Source organism: Carassius gibelio, chromosome A6, assembly GCF_023724105.1.
Source record: "Carassius gibelio isolate Cgi1373 ecotype wild population from Czech Republic chromosome A6, carGib1.2-hapl.c, whole genome shotgun sequence".
NCBI classification, from domain to species: domain Eukaryota; kingdom Metazoa; phylum Chordata; class Actinopteri; order Cypriniformes; family Cyprinidae; genus Carassius; species Carassius gibelio.
In genome coordinates, this window is record NC_068376.1 from 28105935 (window position 1) to 28124156 (window position 18222).

The 18222-nt window shown below is 39.2% G+C and overlaps 1 protein-coding gene across 7 annotated transcripts in view; it reads right to left on the reverse strand.

The window, feature by feature from the left end:
* LOC128015952 (receptor-type tyrosine-protein phosphatase T-like) overlaps positions 1-13221 on the reverse strand; it is a 247730-nt gene extending 234509 nt beyond the window's left edge. For all 7 annotated transcript variants that reach the window (XM_052600218.1, XM_052600217.1, XM_052600216.1 and 4 more), the window contains exon 1: positions 12921-13221. In XM_052600218.1, coding sequence (XP_052456178.1) covers positions 12921-13000 — 80 coding nt within the window. In that variant the 5' untranslated portion in view covers positions 13001-13221. The remainder of the gene's footprint in view (positions 1-12920) is intronic.
* Positions 13222-18222: the final 5001 nt, after the last annotated feature.

The following is an 18222-nucleotide window of genomic DNA, read 5'->3' on the forward strand; positions in this document are numbered from 1 at the left end:
TCGCGGATCGGGTCCCGCTCGTGCCGAGGCAGAGCGGCGACGCGCTTCATGGGGCTCCCAGATGGAGCTCGCTGACAGTCTCGAGGGGGGCGTTAACCTCTCGGACGCGTCATCGGCTGACGAGAGTGAGCTGCAGGTGGATGACGGAGACTTTTCTCCTACTTATACTGCAGCGAGTGCTCTTCAGGTCGGGCAAGAGATGGCTGAGGAGGATGATTTAGATCCTCAACCTCGTCAGCCATCCTGCCCCGTGTACGCAGAGCTGGTGGAAGTTATGGAGCGCGCCACTGACAAACTTCAGTTGCCATGGCGGCGCGCTCAGGGAGAGATCGTTCGCGGTCGTAAACCAGCCCTGGGGATGGGCCTTATGATGAGAACTATGTTCTGATGGCCCACCGTAGCAACTGGTTGATGTGAGCGCCTCTTTTAGGCATGTAAAAGTGGTGGACCCCAGATTCATTGAGAACTCTCTGGCGAGTCTTCACTCCGCACGCCGCAGGTGAACTTTTGGTTTGTAAAATTCTGTGTGTATAACTAACACTGATTGTATTTCTCTACAGACCCTGTTCCCTGTATAGACCTAGGGGGTCATTCTTAGAGGAGCAATTAAAGTATGGACTTTAGGGCCCTGAAGCCTCCCCCAGTTGGTGGCTAGAACGAATTAGGAAGAAGCTCAAAGAAGATTTGGCTTCTGTGCTGAGTATGTGATGGCCTTCCTGTCATAACATTTTATATGCGTGGTGGGCCACCGCTCATTTCTGTTTAGCCTCAGGGCTATTAGCCACCCAGAGGGTAGAGCAGTTGGTCTTCCTAAAAAAAAAAAAAAAAAAACTTTTTTGCTTTAGGTTTAGACTGACGCTGGCGCTTCAGATAGATCTTCAGATAGATGTCCTGCCTATCGGTTTGTGACATTGGTATCCTGAGTACTCGCTCCCCTGAGCTCTGTTGGGTTTCAGTAGGTTGAGTGTTTTCACGGCCTCTCAATCAAGTAGGCTGTGGCTCCTCCGAGCCCTCAGGTAGATCTATGCTTGTAGGTCGGCCCTCATCCGGGCCGCCTCTGTAGCTGGCCTAGGCTATGCTAGGGATGTTGGAGGCGTGTTGCTAAGTATAGCTGCCACATTCATTATGTGTTAGGCTTCCTCCCCTTGATTTCAGCCTCCTCCCTTAAATGGGAGTTGTTGGCCAAGGCCCGCCCCTTTCTCTGCATTCAGGGGTGATAGAGTTATGCAGGGTGGTAGCTGAGGTAGGATCAGTCTGGCAGGGTTAGGCCATCTTTCGCTCTGCAAAGTGAGAGTTTGTCAGACCCTGCCGAACAGAGATGTTTTTGGGCCTCTAGAGCTGGCTCCACTCAGCCCGTTGAGCTAATCGATCGACCGATGGGTTGAAGTGGGTTGGCTTGCAATTTAGCCCCCCCGCTCCCCTAGGCTGGGCGCAGGACAAATCCCTGTCACCCTTTGGAGCCACTTGCAGGCCTGCTCCCTGTCTAACATTGCAGGGGCATGTGGTTGTTACTCCCCCGCTAACTCAGGGTAGTTTTGAGTAGTCCATTCTCAGCTCTGTATGTATCTACCTCACACCACGATGGCTCCGGTTGAGCAGGGAGTTCTAAACTACATTTCATTCCGGTTTTCGAACTCCGCTCCCTTTGAAGCTAGAGCATTGCCATGGGCTGACGCCTATGCATTTAGTAGGAAGGCCCCTAATGGGGCCTCCACTAGGCAGAATGGCGTATGTTGTACTCCCCTGCTATAAGGGTATTGCTATTTGCTGAGTACACTGCCTCTGGCAATGTGATTAGGTACCAGGATGCAGTAGCAACAGATTTCTGCCACGAAGGCTGCACAGTTGGGTAGTAAGCCCCAGCAGGCCTCCTTGACGGAATAGCCCCCAATTGGGCTCCTAGGCCAGCTCACCTTCGGTGGTTGGCCCTGGTAGTTCGGGCAGAAGGCTCACTGCTGATTAGTAGGCCTTAACAGGCCTCCTCTGAGGTGGGTCGCAACATTGTGGAACATACACTTGGACAAAACTATAGGAAAAGTTTTTAATAGTATGGTTCCAGCAGTGTTCGGTAAAGTAGCAGAATAGACTCGCTATCAGCTAGCAGGCTCGACCAGGCCTCCCTGTTAGGCGAGTCCCCAGCAGCAGTTACATCCAGCTGATTAAACTGTTTCAGGTAGTAGGCCTCTTCAGGCCTCCCTGAAGGTGGGCTCCCACATTTTGTGGTGGTCAGGTAGTAGGCTTTACTAGGCCTCCCTGAGGGTTTAATCCCACATACTGTGGTTACTAGGTGTCAGGCCCCACAGGCCTCCCTGGAGTTAAATTCCCGCTTCTTTGAACTGTCAGGTAGTAGGCCTCATAAGGCCTCCCTGAAGGCAAAGCCCCAAAGACAGTCAACTGGACTGCCAGTCTGGCTCACTATCAGCTATGGTTTTCAGGTAGTAGGCCTCTCCAGGCCTCCCTGAAAGTAAGCTTTCCTGCACTGTGTTTATCAGGTAGTAGGCCTCACTAGGCCTCCCTGAAGTTGAGCTCCCACATACTGTGGTTGTCAGGTAGTAGGCCTCACCAGGCCTCCCTGGAGTTGAGTTCCAAATGACTTTCAGTTTCCACTTAAGGTGGTTATCTGGTAACAGGTAGTAGGCCTCTCTAGGCCTCTCTGTAGGTGAACTCCCACATATTGTGGTTATCAGATAGCAGGCTTCACCAGGCCTCTCTGAAGGTGAGCTCCCACATACTGTGAGCTCCCACATACTGTGGTTGTCAGGTAGTAGGCTTCTCCAGGTCTCCCTGGGAGTAGTTTCACGGTGATGCTGGGTTTCGTAAGCTAGTGGCCACTTACTTTCAGTTTAGCAGTCCTTATCAGGCAGCTACCGGAGGTGAGTTTGCGCCCTGGCTCGGCTCAAGTTTTTATTCTCTGCTACGGGTTCCCTCCTGGAACCTTTTTATTCCTGCTACAGCCTGGTTGCCTACCAGGTAGATCTTATGCTCCCCTCACTGAGGGTCAATGTGAGTATGTGGTCTCCTGAGTCTGGTCAGTCGGTCGTAGGCCTCTCATGAGGCCTCCCAGTTAGATCAGTCCTTAGGCCCTCACAGGCCTCCTCATTGTTTTTTGAAACACAAACACTGGGTAGATCCGTGGATCGAGTAGAGAAACTCCCCTCGCTGGCAAGGGTTGTAAAGCACTATGCTGAGTCATACTCTCCAGGATATCCCGTCTCTGAGATCCGGGCCGAGTGGTTCACTGCCTGCTCCGCAGTTCCTCGGGCTGGATGCCTTCCTAAAGGCAAGTGTCCAGAGGCTCTGTCTTCGGACAGACAGGAAGTGGCCAGTCTGTAGTGTCTTATGTAGTGACACCAGGTCAGGCCTGCCTGGTGGCATTTCAGGTGGCACATTCCCCTGAATAGTGACTGGCTGGGGTTCCCTCGGGTTCCCTAGCCACATTCCCTAGAAGGGACCCCTTCTAAGAAGTTGAAGTTGTGGTCCTAGGCCCTTGAGCAGGCCCAGGTAGACCTTTCACTAAACTATGTTTATGGAGGTTTTCTGTGGTATCATATAGCTTGGGCTATGACCGTAGGGAGTGCTGTCACTGACAGCCCTGTGTGACCTGAGGGTGAGTGGTTCTAGCGTTCATTGAATTGTTGGTTCTGACAGTTGTCACTGCCATTGGGCATGCACTCCCTTTAGCATGGCGGCGTGGGTATTTCGTTCCCCATAGCGTCATTGACGTATTGTCGAATTTCCCTTTGAAAGGGAACGTCTCAGGTTACAAATGTAACCTTGGTTCCCTGAGAACAGGGAACGAGACAATACGTCTCCCAGCCATGCCTCAGGGTCTGCCTGCCAAACAGTCCCTTCAGACGAAAGGATATTGTCATGGTTTCAAGGCGCCCTTTTTATATCCAGGTCGCACGCTCATCATTCAAGCTGATGATTCACGGCTGTCGCCGGTCAGCATGATTGCTGTGAGTTGATATTTGATTTCAGACACCTGTCACACCTGAGGCGTTCCCCATAGCGTCGTTGACGTATTGTCTCGTTCCCTGTTCTCAGGGAACCAAGGTTACATTTGTAACCTGAGACGTTTTTTTATGTATTATTGTTTTGCACTGGAAAGAAAGTTAACTATAATTTAAGTATAATTATATAAAGATATTTGCAGTACACTTCCTTAAAATACTGTCTAATTAAATTAAAAATATATATTTTTTTGCACTGGAAAGAACATTCTAGAAGTCTAATTCTATTGAATAAGTTTGCACAAGGCTACAGAAAACTGTTGTGTTTATTTTTCTTCAAATGCAGTCAAAGCCGATGAGTTTTGAATGTTATTTTTGTATTTAAGTTAAAATTAAAACGTATTAAAAACTAAACAAATCCATGGTTCATTGTTAGCATAATTATCATGATAGCCTTTATATTTCACATCTAAGTGGTTCAGTCTTGTATATTGATTAGACCTACTTTGCTATTCTATAAATATATAGGCCTTATAAGTTGTAATAAGTATAATATGCTATAATGTATGAAATATATTTATCTTAATTTGTCAATTAGTTTCCACAATATTCACCAGTATTCACCAGAAGTCATCATTTCAGGGGTTATTTTTCAAAATTGTCTTCCATGACATTTGTGTCAAAAAGTGGTGGGGCGGGCCCTGCAGTAACGCATAGCCCCGGGGCCCAGTGAGCTCTTAATGTGGCCCTGCATTCAAAAGCTATGTTATTAAAATAAAAAAAATTAAATTACAACTTATTATAACCAATAACAATCTCATTCTGCTGTTGTTATTTAATTGACACACTGTAAACACAGATGCAAAACAGAAATGAATGACTTCATCATGTCATCCAGCATATAAAAACCAATCATGACTTGAATGTAGCATTACAGCCCCGCTAGAAATGCAACAACATACTTTGTCTCCATTGGTTACATAAACACATTTAGAAAACAAATTGGTCCTGTCCTGAATGCTGGTCAATATAACACAAAAAAATATATAAGAATTCTAAAAACCCAATATGTGACAAAAAGTAATTAAATTTAAATTAATTTAATTAAAGGAATAGGAAGGATGGTAATACATTTGCTTAATAAAATAATACTTTAATAAAAATGTTTTACTTTTATTAGCAAAAAACAAACAATCAAGGCCTTACAGAATTGTAAATGTATACATTGCATATACCTGTGTATATATCCACAGTACAGCACAGAATCATGTACTTAATTAATTGCATAATAATTGTTAATAAAGACAGTTCCAGCTCTGAAATCTAATTTTAAGACCCATCTGAAGCCAAAATAAGCCTGTCTGTAACAGGACATCACTTACTGCACCAGGTTTTTTTTTTTTTTTTTTTTTTTTTTAAGCTCAATGACTAATAATATGGTGAAAGAATTGTAATTGTAATTACAATGATTATTATTATTAATATTAACAATAACCTTTCTATGATGCATACTGCGTCTAATGAAACCCCTTAAATATAGTACAATCATAAAGCATCTTTTGTTTTCTTTCCAGTGTCTCTCTTCCTCTCATCTTTTATGCTTTGGTCTAAATGGGAACCTCTTAGCATGCTTTCTTTGAGACATTTCCAGCGTGAATAGAAATCCATCCCCTGCTTGTGTGCTCAGGACAGAGAGGTGTAAGGTGTCACATTCAAATGAGTCCCTCGCTGTTTTTGTCAAAAGCTCTTTATTGCTCTCTTGATTCTGAGAGTGTTGTGATGACAGCGCTGAACGGAGACTGACAGTGATTTGATGGGGCATCAAATGAGCCTGTCTCTTTAATGATGCTGTAATTGAGCCTTACATGCTACAGCAACAAAACAGCTCGTTCTCCAGCCCACAAAGAGGTGAATAAAAAGAACGACAGGCCAGATAGTTAATTCCTTCCAGAAATATTTTAAACAAGTGCTGGAATTTATTAAATGTTGAGAAGTTGTAAAGTGGTTCATATTTCAAAACACCACATATCAGAGAATATTTCACATTGTGTCCTAATGCACAATAAAACACGATTCTCTCTCTCTCTCATTTTAATATATATCTTTAGCTGTAGTAGTTCTGTGGTACTTTTTTGTTGGGATTTTCTTTTTCCTCATTACAGTTTTCTCTCTCTTCCTGTCTTCCTCTATCTTTGACATTGTCTCTTTTTTTCTCCCACAGGAGCAGTGTCTCTTTCGACCCCTCTCTCTTTCTTTCTCCTCTTAAACTCTCATGAATCTTTCACAGAGAATTTCTGTAAGTCCGTCCATGCACACACAGTAGAAAAATTATATTACTTTTTATCACACATTAAATCCCCTGACACCCTGGACTTCAGAGAGGGCCCTTCTGCCCGTCCAGAATGAATATGACCCTGCTGGAGAGTGCTGACTGAAGGTGAAGGGATATTTCTGCGCTGGAGTTATGGATCAAAGAAAAGTGGAAGATCTCATGTTCTCTCTTAGCATAAGACTAGATCAGAATCACATTCTTAATTAATTTAATGTCAGTGACATAACATGAAACCTATCCAAGAAAAAGATGCATGTCAAATAAGAGAGAAAATAAAATACATTTAATATTAGGTAGGATGGAATCTCATTGTATCCATCTGGAATGAATTAAAGATGAATGTTAAAGTAAAGAAAATAAAAAAAGTATCTATATGACAGTTGGTTGAGAAAAGAGGGTTTGTTGACCAGCAAAAAAATTGTATATTATAATAATAATATAATAATAATAATAATAATAACTTGCACTGATGAATCATTCACATCAGACTAGGAACATGCTTTATAAATAATTGGGGTTAGTTTTGATGTCATGTTGAAAGTTGAATTAAAATTAAGAGGATTTGGTGAAAAGCTGAAAAGGAACGTTGTTTCCGATGCTGAACAAGTTACAATATTATTTTGATGAAATATTACACGGACAAACCAATAAACATTCACAGCTGTGCAGTAAGTGTACAAAAATGCTAATTTTTTTATTTCTTGGAATAAACAACTATGTTTTTATTAGTGTTTATTGCTGTTGTTGACTTATTATACACTTATAAATTATAATTGAGCATTATCACGCATTATATTTAAGTTATATTTAAGATCACATTATATTTAAGATAAAAAAAAAAGATATAAAGACTATAGTTTTATTTGATTAGCAAAATTGATACAATTTCTGTAGGCTATCAGGTGATCTGAAAATCACTGTTAGACCTGCCTGAAATGCCCCATTTCCATTTCCATTGCTATTATCTAAGACTTTTTATTTAGTTTGTTTGTTTTTTTCATGGCTGGTAAAATATATATATATATATATATATATATATATATATATATATATATATATATATATATATATATATATATATATATATATATATATATATATATATATATATATATATATATATTTCTGGCCGGATAAATTTCCTTAAGTCACCGGCCATTGGCAGATCTGGCAAAAAGTTTTAGCCCCTGCTTTCACTGTACAAGAAATCAACTTTGTTTTCAACAAAAAATGCCTTTTACAGGGGAATATGTGGTTTGAGCAACATTAAAAAGATGAAGAGGGCAAACTTTCCCTTTTTTAGGTAAACTACCCCTTTACATACTGACTAGCCTTAAAGCTGCGGTAGGGAACTTTTGACGCTCTAGCGGTTAATAAACAGAACTGCTTGCGTCTTGCGGAAGAACATCGTAGCCGGAACTACTTCTCTCTGTTTATGTCTATGAAGAATCACAAAGGTACTGTGTTACTCCGCCGCAGTACCCCCGAAGCAATCTAAAATAGTCCGAATATAAACACTTATTATAGGTGCACCCTAATGATTCAGGACAAGCTAAAAACACGGTTTGGAAAATGGATTCATGGTGTACTCGCTTATTATATACATTTTTCTACATTTTGAACACAAACAAAGTTACGGACCGCAGCTCTGATTGGTTGTTTCTTACCGGGAGCGATGGAGTTTCTGCAAATGGCAGTAGGACCACTGGGAGGAGCCAGAGGAGCTTGATTTTTTCACAGATTATCTGTCTCATATTCTACTGTCAGGACATAATGACAGGTTTAACAAATATGTAAAAAATATATATTTACAAAAGTTACCTACTGCAGCTTTAAATGTGGCTCCAAATAACTCCTCAGATATTAAACATGGCTGCTCCAGAGGTTTTCGCTCTCTGTACAGTACGAGGAGGAGACGTCTCATTTATAGTGGACCTGGCCCGCACTCCAGTATTGAGCTGTCATTTAGTCAGCCAAATAGAATAAGTGGGGAGGATTAGACCAGCACTGTCATGCAGATAACACCTCTGACAGTCTTCCTTTCGCTCTCGCTCTCACTCGAATACTAAACAGGCAACTGATTGACAGCTTGTCAGAGGCCAAGAGTGGAGCACTGAAACCTGGAAAACCAAGAGCAGGGCGATAACAAGCAGGTCAGAGAAAACAATTACGGCCCTGGCGCTTTCTAATGGACACACGGGAAATAATCATGTTCCTGTGTGTGTGTGTGTGTGTGTGTGTGTGTGTGTAATCCATTATGTTCCGACAGCCCTTGCAAAGTCATTTGTTGGTCCTGTCAGGTGTCTAATTTTTTCATCCACTTCAAGTGTTGTTTTTCCCCTTTTCCCTTCTCGATATTTTCTGTCTAACTCTCAGTTGCGGCTCTCAGTGTTTCATTTCTCCCTGATTTCTTGCATTGTTATTCCACCCCCTCAAACAGGCTCTCCATCTCGGTCTAGAGCGCCAATCACAACAAAAGAGGAAGCTGTCACAGTAAGGCAACTCGTTTTGTTTCCATATAAGTTGCGACGGAGTGAGGCTTTCAGACTCACCTGCTCATTTAGCCCTACGAGCCTCAGCAAGAATTCTGTCATCCTATATGTGGCGGTTACTTTCAATTAAGTTTAAAAGTCTTGTTCGTTCCTTTTGAGTTTCGTTGGCCATTCATTCCCACTTTCTCAACAGTTTTTATCACTTTTTACTCTTCTTTGTCTAGGAGAGAAATATATATAATGTATGTAAATTGTAAATATATTCATTTAACCTTAGCATCACTCAAAGTTCACTTTATATTGTGGTTTTAATATAAAACTATTTAAGTATACATTTGTTTTACATTTAAATATAATATTTACATTTCTATCTGAATAACAAAATTTGCAATAAAAAAAAAAAAGTTAGTGGTCACAGACTGAAAACGGTTTATGACCATTGATCTAACTTGAGGGTTGCATAAGGACAATTCATTTTATGTAAACATTTTTAATTATAATAATATAATTGCATATGGATTCATAACCATATATACAATTAATTCAAAGCTGCATGGGTTAAATGCATAAAAAATAAGTGATTGCAATACGTATATAATGCATAAGTGTATAATAAGTCAACAACAGCAAGAAACACTAATGGAAACACAGTCTGACCTTCAGAAAGACTTATCGCAGGAAAATATGAAATATTAGAAAAGAAACGACAGTAGGAAAAAAAGTAGTATATATGAATTCCTAAATGCCTCATGTGCAAGGATATTAGAATTAATCTAGGAGCCCAAAACACACACACAAACACACACACACACACACACACACACACACTGAATGAACTGGATTAACCAGTAGCCTGGCAGTTTCTGGATTAGCTATTAGTCTGGCAGTGTGCGGATGATAAGAGACTTCACTGAGCTGCAAATGAGTAGCTGTCAGAGAGCGGGAGAGAGAGAGAGAGACAAATCCACAGCTCCCTCAGGGTATATGATCTCTCATCAGTTTTAATTAATCATTCTTATTAATAATATGCGTCTCCTCGCAACCTCAATGAAATTAAAACTTCTGCCAGGCAAATAAATTAAAAAAAAGATGTGTCTGAGTTAGATAAACTAAACTGGCCTTGCAATAAATTTTCATGCTGCTGCTAAAACAGACGTGGCCTGGGGATAATTTACATGGGTGGGCCGCCCTACTGCCAGGCTCCAGTGAATAGACTTATGCTATATCACAGGAACATAGAGGGCCCTCATCATCACAGGACCCCAGAACCATTACGTTAGTTTGTTTTGTTTTGTTTTTGGTACAACTGAATTATTTATTTTGTCCAGTAAACCTTTTTTGTCAACAAAGTCAAACAGCCTAAAAAATGCAAAACTAGATTATAGAAAGAAAGCACCATTCTCAAGCAAGCTTATGTTATCATTAACAAAAAGAGTGGCAAGAAGCACAATGGTAATGATATTCTTTGGAGTACATTTAAATATAGTGGTAATACCATGGAACTTAAATATAGTTTAAAAAATAATTAATAAATAAACAAATAAATAAATATATATAGATACACACACACACACATAACAACTCAAACGTTTGACACTTTTCTATTTTCTTGTTTCTCATGATCTTAAAAAACATGTTGGTAGGCTTCTGCTTAAATGCCTGAAATTACTTTTCAAGAAAAAATATAATTAAATTTTTTTAGACATATTTTATATATTATTTTAGATTTTTTATTTTATTTTTATTCATTTTTTATGAAAATGTTGGACCAGTGTGTGAAGACAAAGCAGTCAACAAGTGTCCAACACACACAGGAATTCTTCATTAGTGTTAAATATGAATTATAAGATTTAAATAACACCACTTTACTACAATAAATAACACTACAATATTGTATTGATTGATTAAATGCCAAATGGAAATCTTTTAGTGAGATAACTGCCTCTTTTAAATCAATTATAGCACACTCATCCGCTTCGCCCATACAGACATACTGCACCAGTTGTGCACTCAAATAGCTTATAAATGAAGTAAACATCAATAAAGTGTAAGAGATGTCCATCAATATGTGGAATAAATGTGATGGCCCTGAGGGTCTCAGGGGGCAATAATGGAATTAGACAGTAATAACATGGTACTAAATGACCACCATACTCACATCCCATAGAATATAAAAGCTACATCAAAGAATACTACAGCACCAGCACAGAACCACATCCAAAAAAAGATGTACTTTTTTGTTGGTGTCTTTTTATGTTGATAGCCTTGCTTTCATTTCCTCAGACTGGTGAATAAAGATAGGCCTTTACTTGTCAAGCTGTTCACTGAAGCACAGAGAAAGTCTTGTTGGCCCTGCCAAAATTACAAGCAAAGACAGAATGGAGCACAAATTATCCTCGCAACAAGAGCCAGGCTACAGACGTGACACTAAAAGCAATTTTAAAACACTGGTCTGGGGGCTTATTAGATGAACATGTTAAGCCATGAAAGATATAACAGAAGCACATCGTGTTTGCTCAACAGGTCAGCGGTCAAACAAACAAAGCCAACACACATTTCTGTACATCCTGTGAAATTTTCCTGGATTTATTAGTCAAGCCCCAGGAGTGAATTAGTGAATTCTATACTAATATGTGTCCATTGTGGTAGTCTGTTGATTAACTTATTGTCTGAGTGTTAGTCTTTAACACACAGACCTCAAGGCAAAAGCTGAAATGCACACACAACACTTATTAAACAATGCATGGGTGATAATTAATAAACTTAATCAACCTAATTAATAAAGAGTATAATTAAACTACTGGTTAAAATCATTCTTGCCTCGTTTTGTAATCATTTATTGTAAATAAAGTGAACAAACCATTGTTATATCAACACCTTTGTTTCCCTACATCAAATTTTTCTTAATGTCTCTGTAAATTCTATGAGATTCAACTCAGTTTCAGTAATTGGTACTTAAATTCAAATGTGAACAAGTATAAGAAACTTATCACCATAAGTTGTCACTTTGGCAAATTTAAGGTATTGATTTAATGTACAAGACCTTTTCTTCTATAAATTTTTGGTTTCATTTAAACATTAAAACAGCTATTTGAAAATATAACTTACTTTTATTATTTTATTACCTTTCAAGTCAAATAAACTAGACGATTCGGTCTTATATAATTTCTTCCAAACAGATGTGAAAACTTGTTTAGTTCTTTTCAGAAATTCTCCCTATAAATTAACTATATAATAATTGTCATAATGTAGCTCTTCTGTATTGTATTTGAACACAGCGGGTTATTTACGACAAGGAAATATACTTTTCAAAAAAATATGTATCATATTCAAAAGAAAAGAAACAGATAAATATATTCTGTTCTAGGACAAAATCTCAACAACCCACGATACAACAAATGACGCTGTGGTTCATGGTTTGGATGTGGCCAGAGCGCCACCCTCCGGTGGAGAGATGAACTGCAGGTGGCCGATTCGCTCACATGATAAGAGACTATTCTAAGATCTGATCACCGTGTTCAACAGTTCCCCAAACCGACCGTTGGCAAACGCAAAAATATATAATTAATTATCCCAGTCACAAAGAACCAACAGCTATTTTAATTATGAGCGTACTATGTATGTAGGATATTAATGATTGAGTAAACTTTTCTTGTCTGTCATTTATAAATGTAACGTTACATATAATAGTCTATAATTATAGTCTATAATACCCTTCAAATATAGTCATTTTTAAATAGATAAAATGTATGATATGATATGGGTTATGATATGATATGATATGATATAATATAATATAATATAATATAATATAATATAATATAATATAATGATACTTTAAATCTTTCTTGTGGCTCCACAAGAAAAAAACTGAGGTAAATAACGATACAGATCCGTCATTAAAAGGTATGATTCGACTATAAAATGTCACAAACGATAAATAAAGCAACAGCAGATCTTCTGGAATTTATTTTCATCTAAGAATAACGTTATAACAACAAGTTAACGTTACATCTTCCGTCAGAACATCGTCATTGATGAACAAGATACAATTATTAAAGTTTCATCCCGTCTTGGGTTACGGCATTCAAAGCTCGCCAACCTCCGCAAAGTGGCTAAAAAGATGCAGAACAGAACGCAAACTTGCCTGGAAAGAACTCTCCAAATGTGAGTTGTAGATGAAAAGCGAGCAGCAGAACGGCGAAGTAGTTCCTTTGGTCCATTCTCGCGGTCACTGCTTCACATAGTCACTGTCCGCCCGTGCGCGAGAGAGCTGACGGTTTCCCGGCATCGGTGATGTAGCGCGCGCGCGACTCGAGCCGCCAGTCGACAGCTGTCTGATTGTTGGCTTTCTGTAGTGCTACGACAGGGTGTGTGGGGAGGAGAGAGGGTGCGAATGAATGAAAAGAGGGTTCCAATATCCCCCAGGTCCTTAGACCTGCCTGCCAGCCCGTTCTGACACGAACTACACGTGAAATGAAGGTTTGCGTGCGGCAGCGCGCGCTGAAGAAGCTCTCTATGGTGCGCACTTGCGCCGTTACTAAAGTAATTCTACACCCCTGAGCAATGAGTGAGACAGGTTCCAGACCACTCTAGTTTCATTGTTTTCCACGGTGTTACATGCAGCTCAGAGGTCCCAAATGTATTTGAACACTTAAACATATATAAATACGGTGGGATTACATAACAAAATATAAAACCAAATATTTCAAATGTAGCACAAGAACATTCATCATGCTGAATATTTCACAAACATCAGTTTTAACTGTCAAAACAAAAGATAGATTGCAAAACCCTTATACATAAATTATATGGAAACGTTCTAGTCGCCAAAACTTAGTGAAACATACCCATAATTAAGGGCATTAACTACATCTGATTAAAAGTGATAATAAATTAGATAAGGTTGTGTCCAAAAACCTAGTGTGCTGCTTAATCAGGCAAAATTTGGGGGTATTATTGGCCCGCAAAAGTTGTGATCCTGTCTATGATGGCCAAAAGTCTACAATAATAAGATGCCCAAAAATACACAAAGAACTATGCACCAGTGATTTTGTATTCAGACGGACGGACAGACGGACAGACGGACAGACGGACAGACAGACAGACAGACTGATAGATAGATAGATAGATAGGTAGATAGGTAGATAGGTAGATAGATAGATAGATAGATAGATAGATAGATAGATAGATAGATAGATAGATAGATAGATAGATAGATAGATAGATAGAACGACAGGACAGACAGACAGATATGTGAGCAAGATAACGTAAGATCTAGTTAAAGAATGCTTATGGTCAACTCCATGGTTCATTTATAAGATAAAAACACTCTCTGAGTGGGCAGATTTCAGTTACAGTGTTTTATGGTTAGGTCTAATTTATGAATTCATTATTTAGGGATGTGGAAATCAATGCCTCATTAACACAGAAAGGTGCCCTTTCATCCTTCATACCAACCCACTCTAGCATGAGCCTTCACTCCACTATCAATCTCCTATGCTCATCCCATCATATAGATTTCAGCTGGGTAAAGGCAAAAAAAAAAAAAAAAGCAGGTTTATTCGACAATGTATTTGGAGTCTTCTTAATAGTGCTTATTAAAGTGCCAATAAAACAGAAACATTTTTATAACAGATCTTTTCTTATATACAAGTAAAGTATATATGGTGCAATTTCATTTCCTGCCAAAATGTATGGCAAATATATCTATCAAATATATGCTTAATGGAAAAGTTCATTTATTTCAGTAATTCAACTCAAATTGTGAAACTTGTGTATTAAATAAATTCAGTGCACACTGAAGTAGTTTAAGTCTTTGGTTCTTTTTATTGTGATGATTTTGGCTCAAATTTAACAAAAACCCACCAATTCACTGCCATCTCAACAAATAAGAAAGACCAATTAAAAAAAAAAAAACATTTTTAGTGAATTGTTGGCCTTCTGGAAAGTGTCCATTTACTCTACATGTTAATTTACACTACTCTACTTGGTAAACGGGTGCAGTGATTTTGGTTCTCAAAAAAAAAAAAAAACACAATGGACCAACACCAGCAGATGACATTGCACCCCAAATCATCACAGACTGTGGAAACTCAATACTGGACTTCAATCAACTTGGGCTATGAGCTTCTCCACCCTTCCTCCAGACTCTAGGACCTTGGTTTCCAAATGAAATACAAAACTTGCTCTCATCTGAAAAGAGGACTTTGGACCACTGGGCAACAGTCCAGTTCTTCTTCACCTGAGCCCAGGTAAGACACCTCTGATGTTGTCTGTGGTTCAGCAAATTCCTTGACACGTCTGTGTGTGGTGGATCTTGATGCCTTGACTCCAGCCTCAGTCCATTCCTTGAATTGATTTTCCTTGACAACCCTCATAAGGCTGTGGTTCTCTCGGTTGGTTGTGTATTTTTTTCTTCCACACTTTTTTTCCTTCCACTCAACTTTCTGTTAACATGCTTGGATACAGCACTTCGTGAACAGCCAGCTTCTTTGGCAATGAATGTTTGTGGCTTACCCTCCTTGTGAAGGGTGTCAATGATTGTCTTCTGGACAATTGTCAGATCAGAAGCCTTCCCCATGATTGTGTATAATAGTGAACCAAACTGAGAGACCATTTTGAAGGCTCAGGAAACCTTTGCAGGTGTTTTGAGTTGATTAGCTGATTGGCATGTCATCATATTCTAATTTGGTGAGATAGTGAATTGCTGGGTTTTTGTTAAATGTGAGCCAAAATCATCACAATTAAGTAAGAGTTCTTCAATCTGTGTGCATTGAATTTATTTAAGTGAGTTTCACAATCTGAGTTGAATTACTGAAATAAATGAACTTTTCCACGAAATTCTAATTTATTGGAAAGCAGCTGTTTTACAATTAAATGTATTATAAAAATGGCCAAAAATATTTTGATTAAGTTTTAGTTATGCATAAAACAATTATATTTTGAAATATATAGCATCCTCCTAGCACTGCAGTCAACACTACTCATAATGCCTTAGTAACCACACAATTACGCCCTGCCAACCACACAAAAACACTTAAGCAAGTTCTGCATGGACAACACCACTAACATTTCCTTAAAAAAAACTTTACATGCAAATATTGTAGCAGCTTGAATTATCATAAAACATGAAGAATGCTAGACCTAGAAAACAGCCTAACTCTAGCCAAAATATAATCACAGCTAATGACAATCACTGTGGGTGTGCGAGTAGCTGTGATAGTAGTAAAAGAGAGCACATTTCAAATGTACGTCCTCATAACTTCAGATCAACATGTACCCCCCACGGCCCCAGTCAGTCTCTCCCTATCTCATAACTCTGCAAGACAGCGTTAACTTATTTCCATGTTAACTTTGTTTACTTGTAACTCCATGTTAACAAGTTTTACAATGTGAGGACAAGAGTCAACCATGTGTAGTTTTCCCCCTTCCTCAGAATGCACACAGACACAGCATGATATGCCTTTTCATCTGCTCTTCTCAGCTCTCAAAACAGCTTAGCAGGGAAAAATAAAATGGAGCCATTTCAAAAGCTAAATGACTATGTGAAACTCTTATATTGCGTATGTTACTGCAATAATGCTTGATAAAATATATATAAGTATCATATACTTTTTATGCTTGTCCTTCTTTCTCCATTCTGTAACTCCATTCTGTCACCGATGGAGTTTTGGTTCCTTGCTGCTGTCGCCTGTGGCTTGCTCAGTTGGGGACACTTCATTTCCAGCGATTTCGTTAACTTGATTGCACTGATACTATTTAAACTGAACTGAACTGGATGATGACATCATTGAATTCAAAGATGAACTGCCTTTTTGCTTTATTGACACACTATTTTCCTTTTTAATGCTGTTCAGTTGATTTTTTACAATCTGTATTGTTAAAAGCACTACATGAATAAAGGTGACTTGACTTGTGCTTGACACATATACACTCACTGGCCACTTTGTTAGGGACACCTTGCTAGAACTTTGCCTTCAGAACTGCCTTAATTCATTGCGGCATAGATTCAACAAGGTGTTGGAAACATTCCTCAGAGATTTTGGTCCATATTGACATGATAGCATCAAGCAGTTGCTGCAAATGTGTCGGCTGCACATCCATGATGCAAATCTCCAATTCCACCACATCCTAAATCTGCTCTACTGGATTGAGATCTGGTGACTGTGAAGGCCATTTGAGTTAAGTGAACTCATTGGCATGTTCAAGAAACCAGTCTGAGATGATTTGAGCTTTGTGACATGGTGCATTATCCTGCTGGAAGTAGCCATCAGAGGATGGATACACTATAGTCATAAAGGGATGGACATGGTCAGCAACAATACTCAGGTAGGCTGTGGCGTTTAAACAATGCTCAATTGGCACTAAGGGGCCCAAAGTGTGCCACGAAAATATCCCCCACAGCATTACACCCCCAGCAGCCTGAACCGTTGAGACAAGGCAGGAAGGATCCATGCTTTCATGTTCTTTACGCCAAATACTGACCCTACCATCTGAATGTTGCAGCAGAAATCCAGACTCATCAGACCAGGCAACGTTTTTCCAATCTTCTTTTGTCCAATTTTGTTGAGCCTGTGTGAATTGTAGCCTCTGTTTCCTGTTCTTAGCTGACAGGAGTGTCACGAGGTGTGGTCTTCTGCTGCTGTAACCCATCTGCTTCAGGGTTCGATGTGTTGTGCGTTCAGAGATGGTATTCTGCATACATTGATAGTAACGAGGGGTTATTTGAGTTACTGTTGCCTTTCTATCATCTCTAACCAGTCTGCCCATTCTCCTCTGTATGTATGTATGTACTAATATATATATATATATATATATATATATATATATATATATATATATATATATATATATATATATATATATATATATATATTAAACTTAAAGGCAAAAGCAGAACTAGTGTCAGCAGCAGAGTTAATAAACACAGTAGGTGGCTGTGGATTGAAAAGCTCCATACTGTAGGTGCAAATCATTCTGTTGCTGCGAGAGGTAGGAAGCTGTCCCCCCCACACACCTGCCAATAGTTACAGCCACCAGGAGGCCTTGCTACAGCATGGATGTGTGTGTGATATGTACTCTGTGCCTTAAGGTTTCAACCATCTACCACGCTCATCCCAGTCATCGGAAAGGTCAAATATAACTTTTATAAACTTTATAAATTTTCCACCATCAAATGCATGCAATGTGCCATCCACACTTCTTTTATTCTACATGCATGGAACATCTCTCGGTTAGTCAATAGATTTAATTGGCCGGCTCAAAGCCTGCTGGGTCAAGTTAGACGATTTATGAGACATAAAAATAAAGTGTGAGCTAATGATATTTCTTTGGGTGGTATTGGAAAGCAGTAAAAATGGTAAGGTAGGGAATTAGCAACTGTATTTTTATGAGTTAAAAAAAAGAAGAGTTTTCTATAATTACCGGAGAGATGGACTGGTTA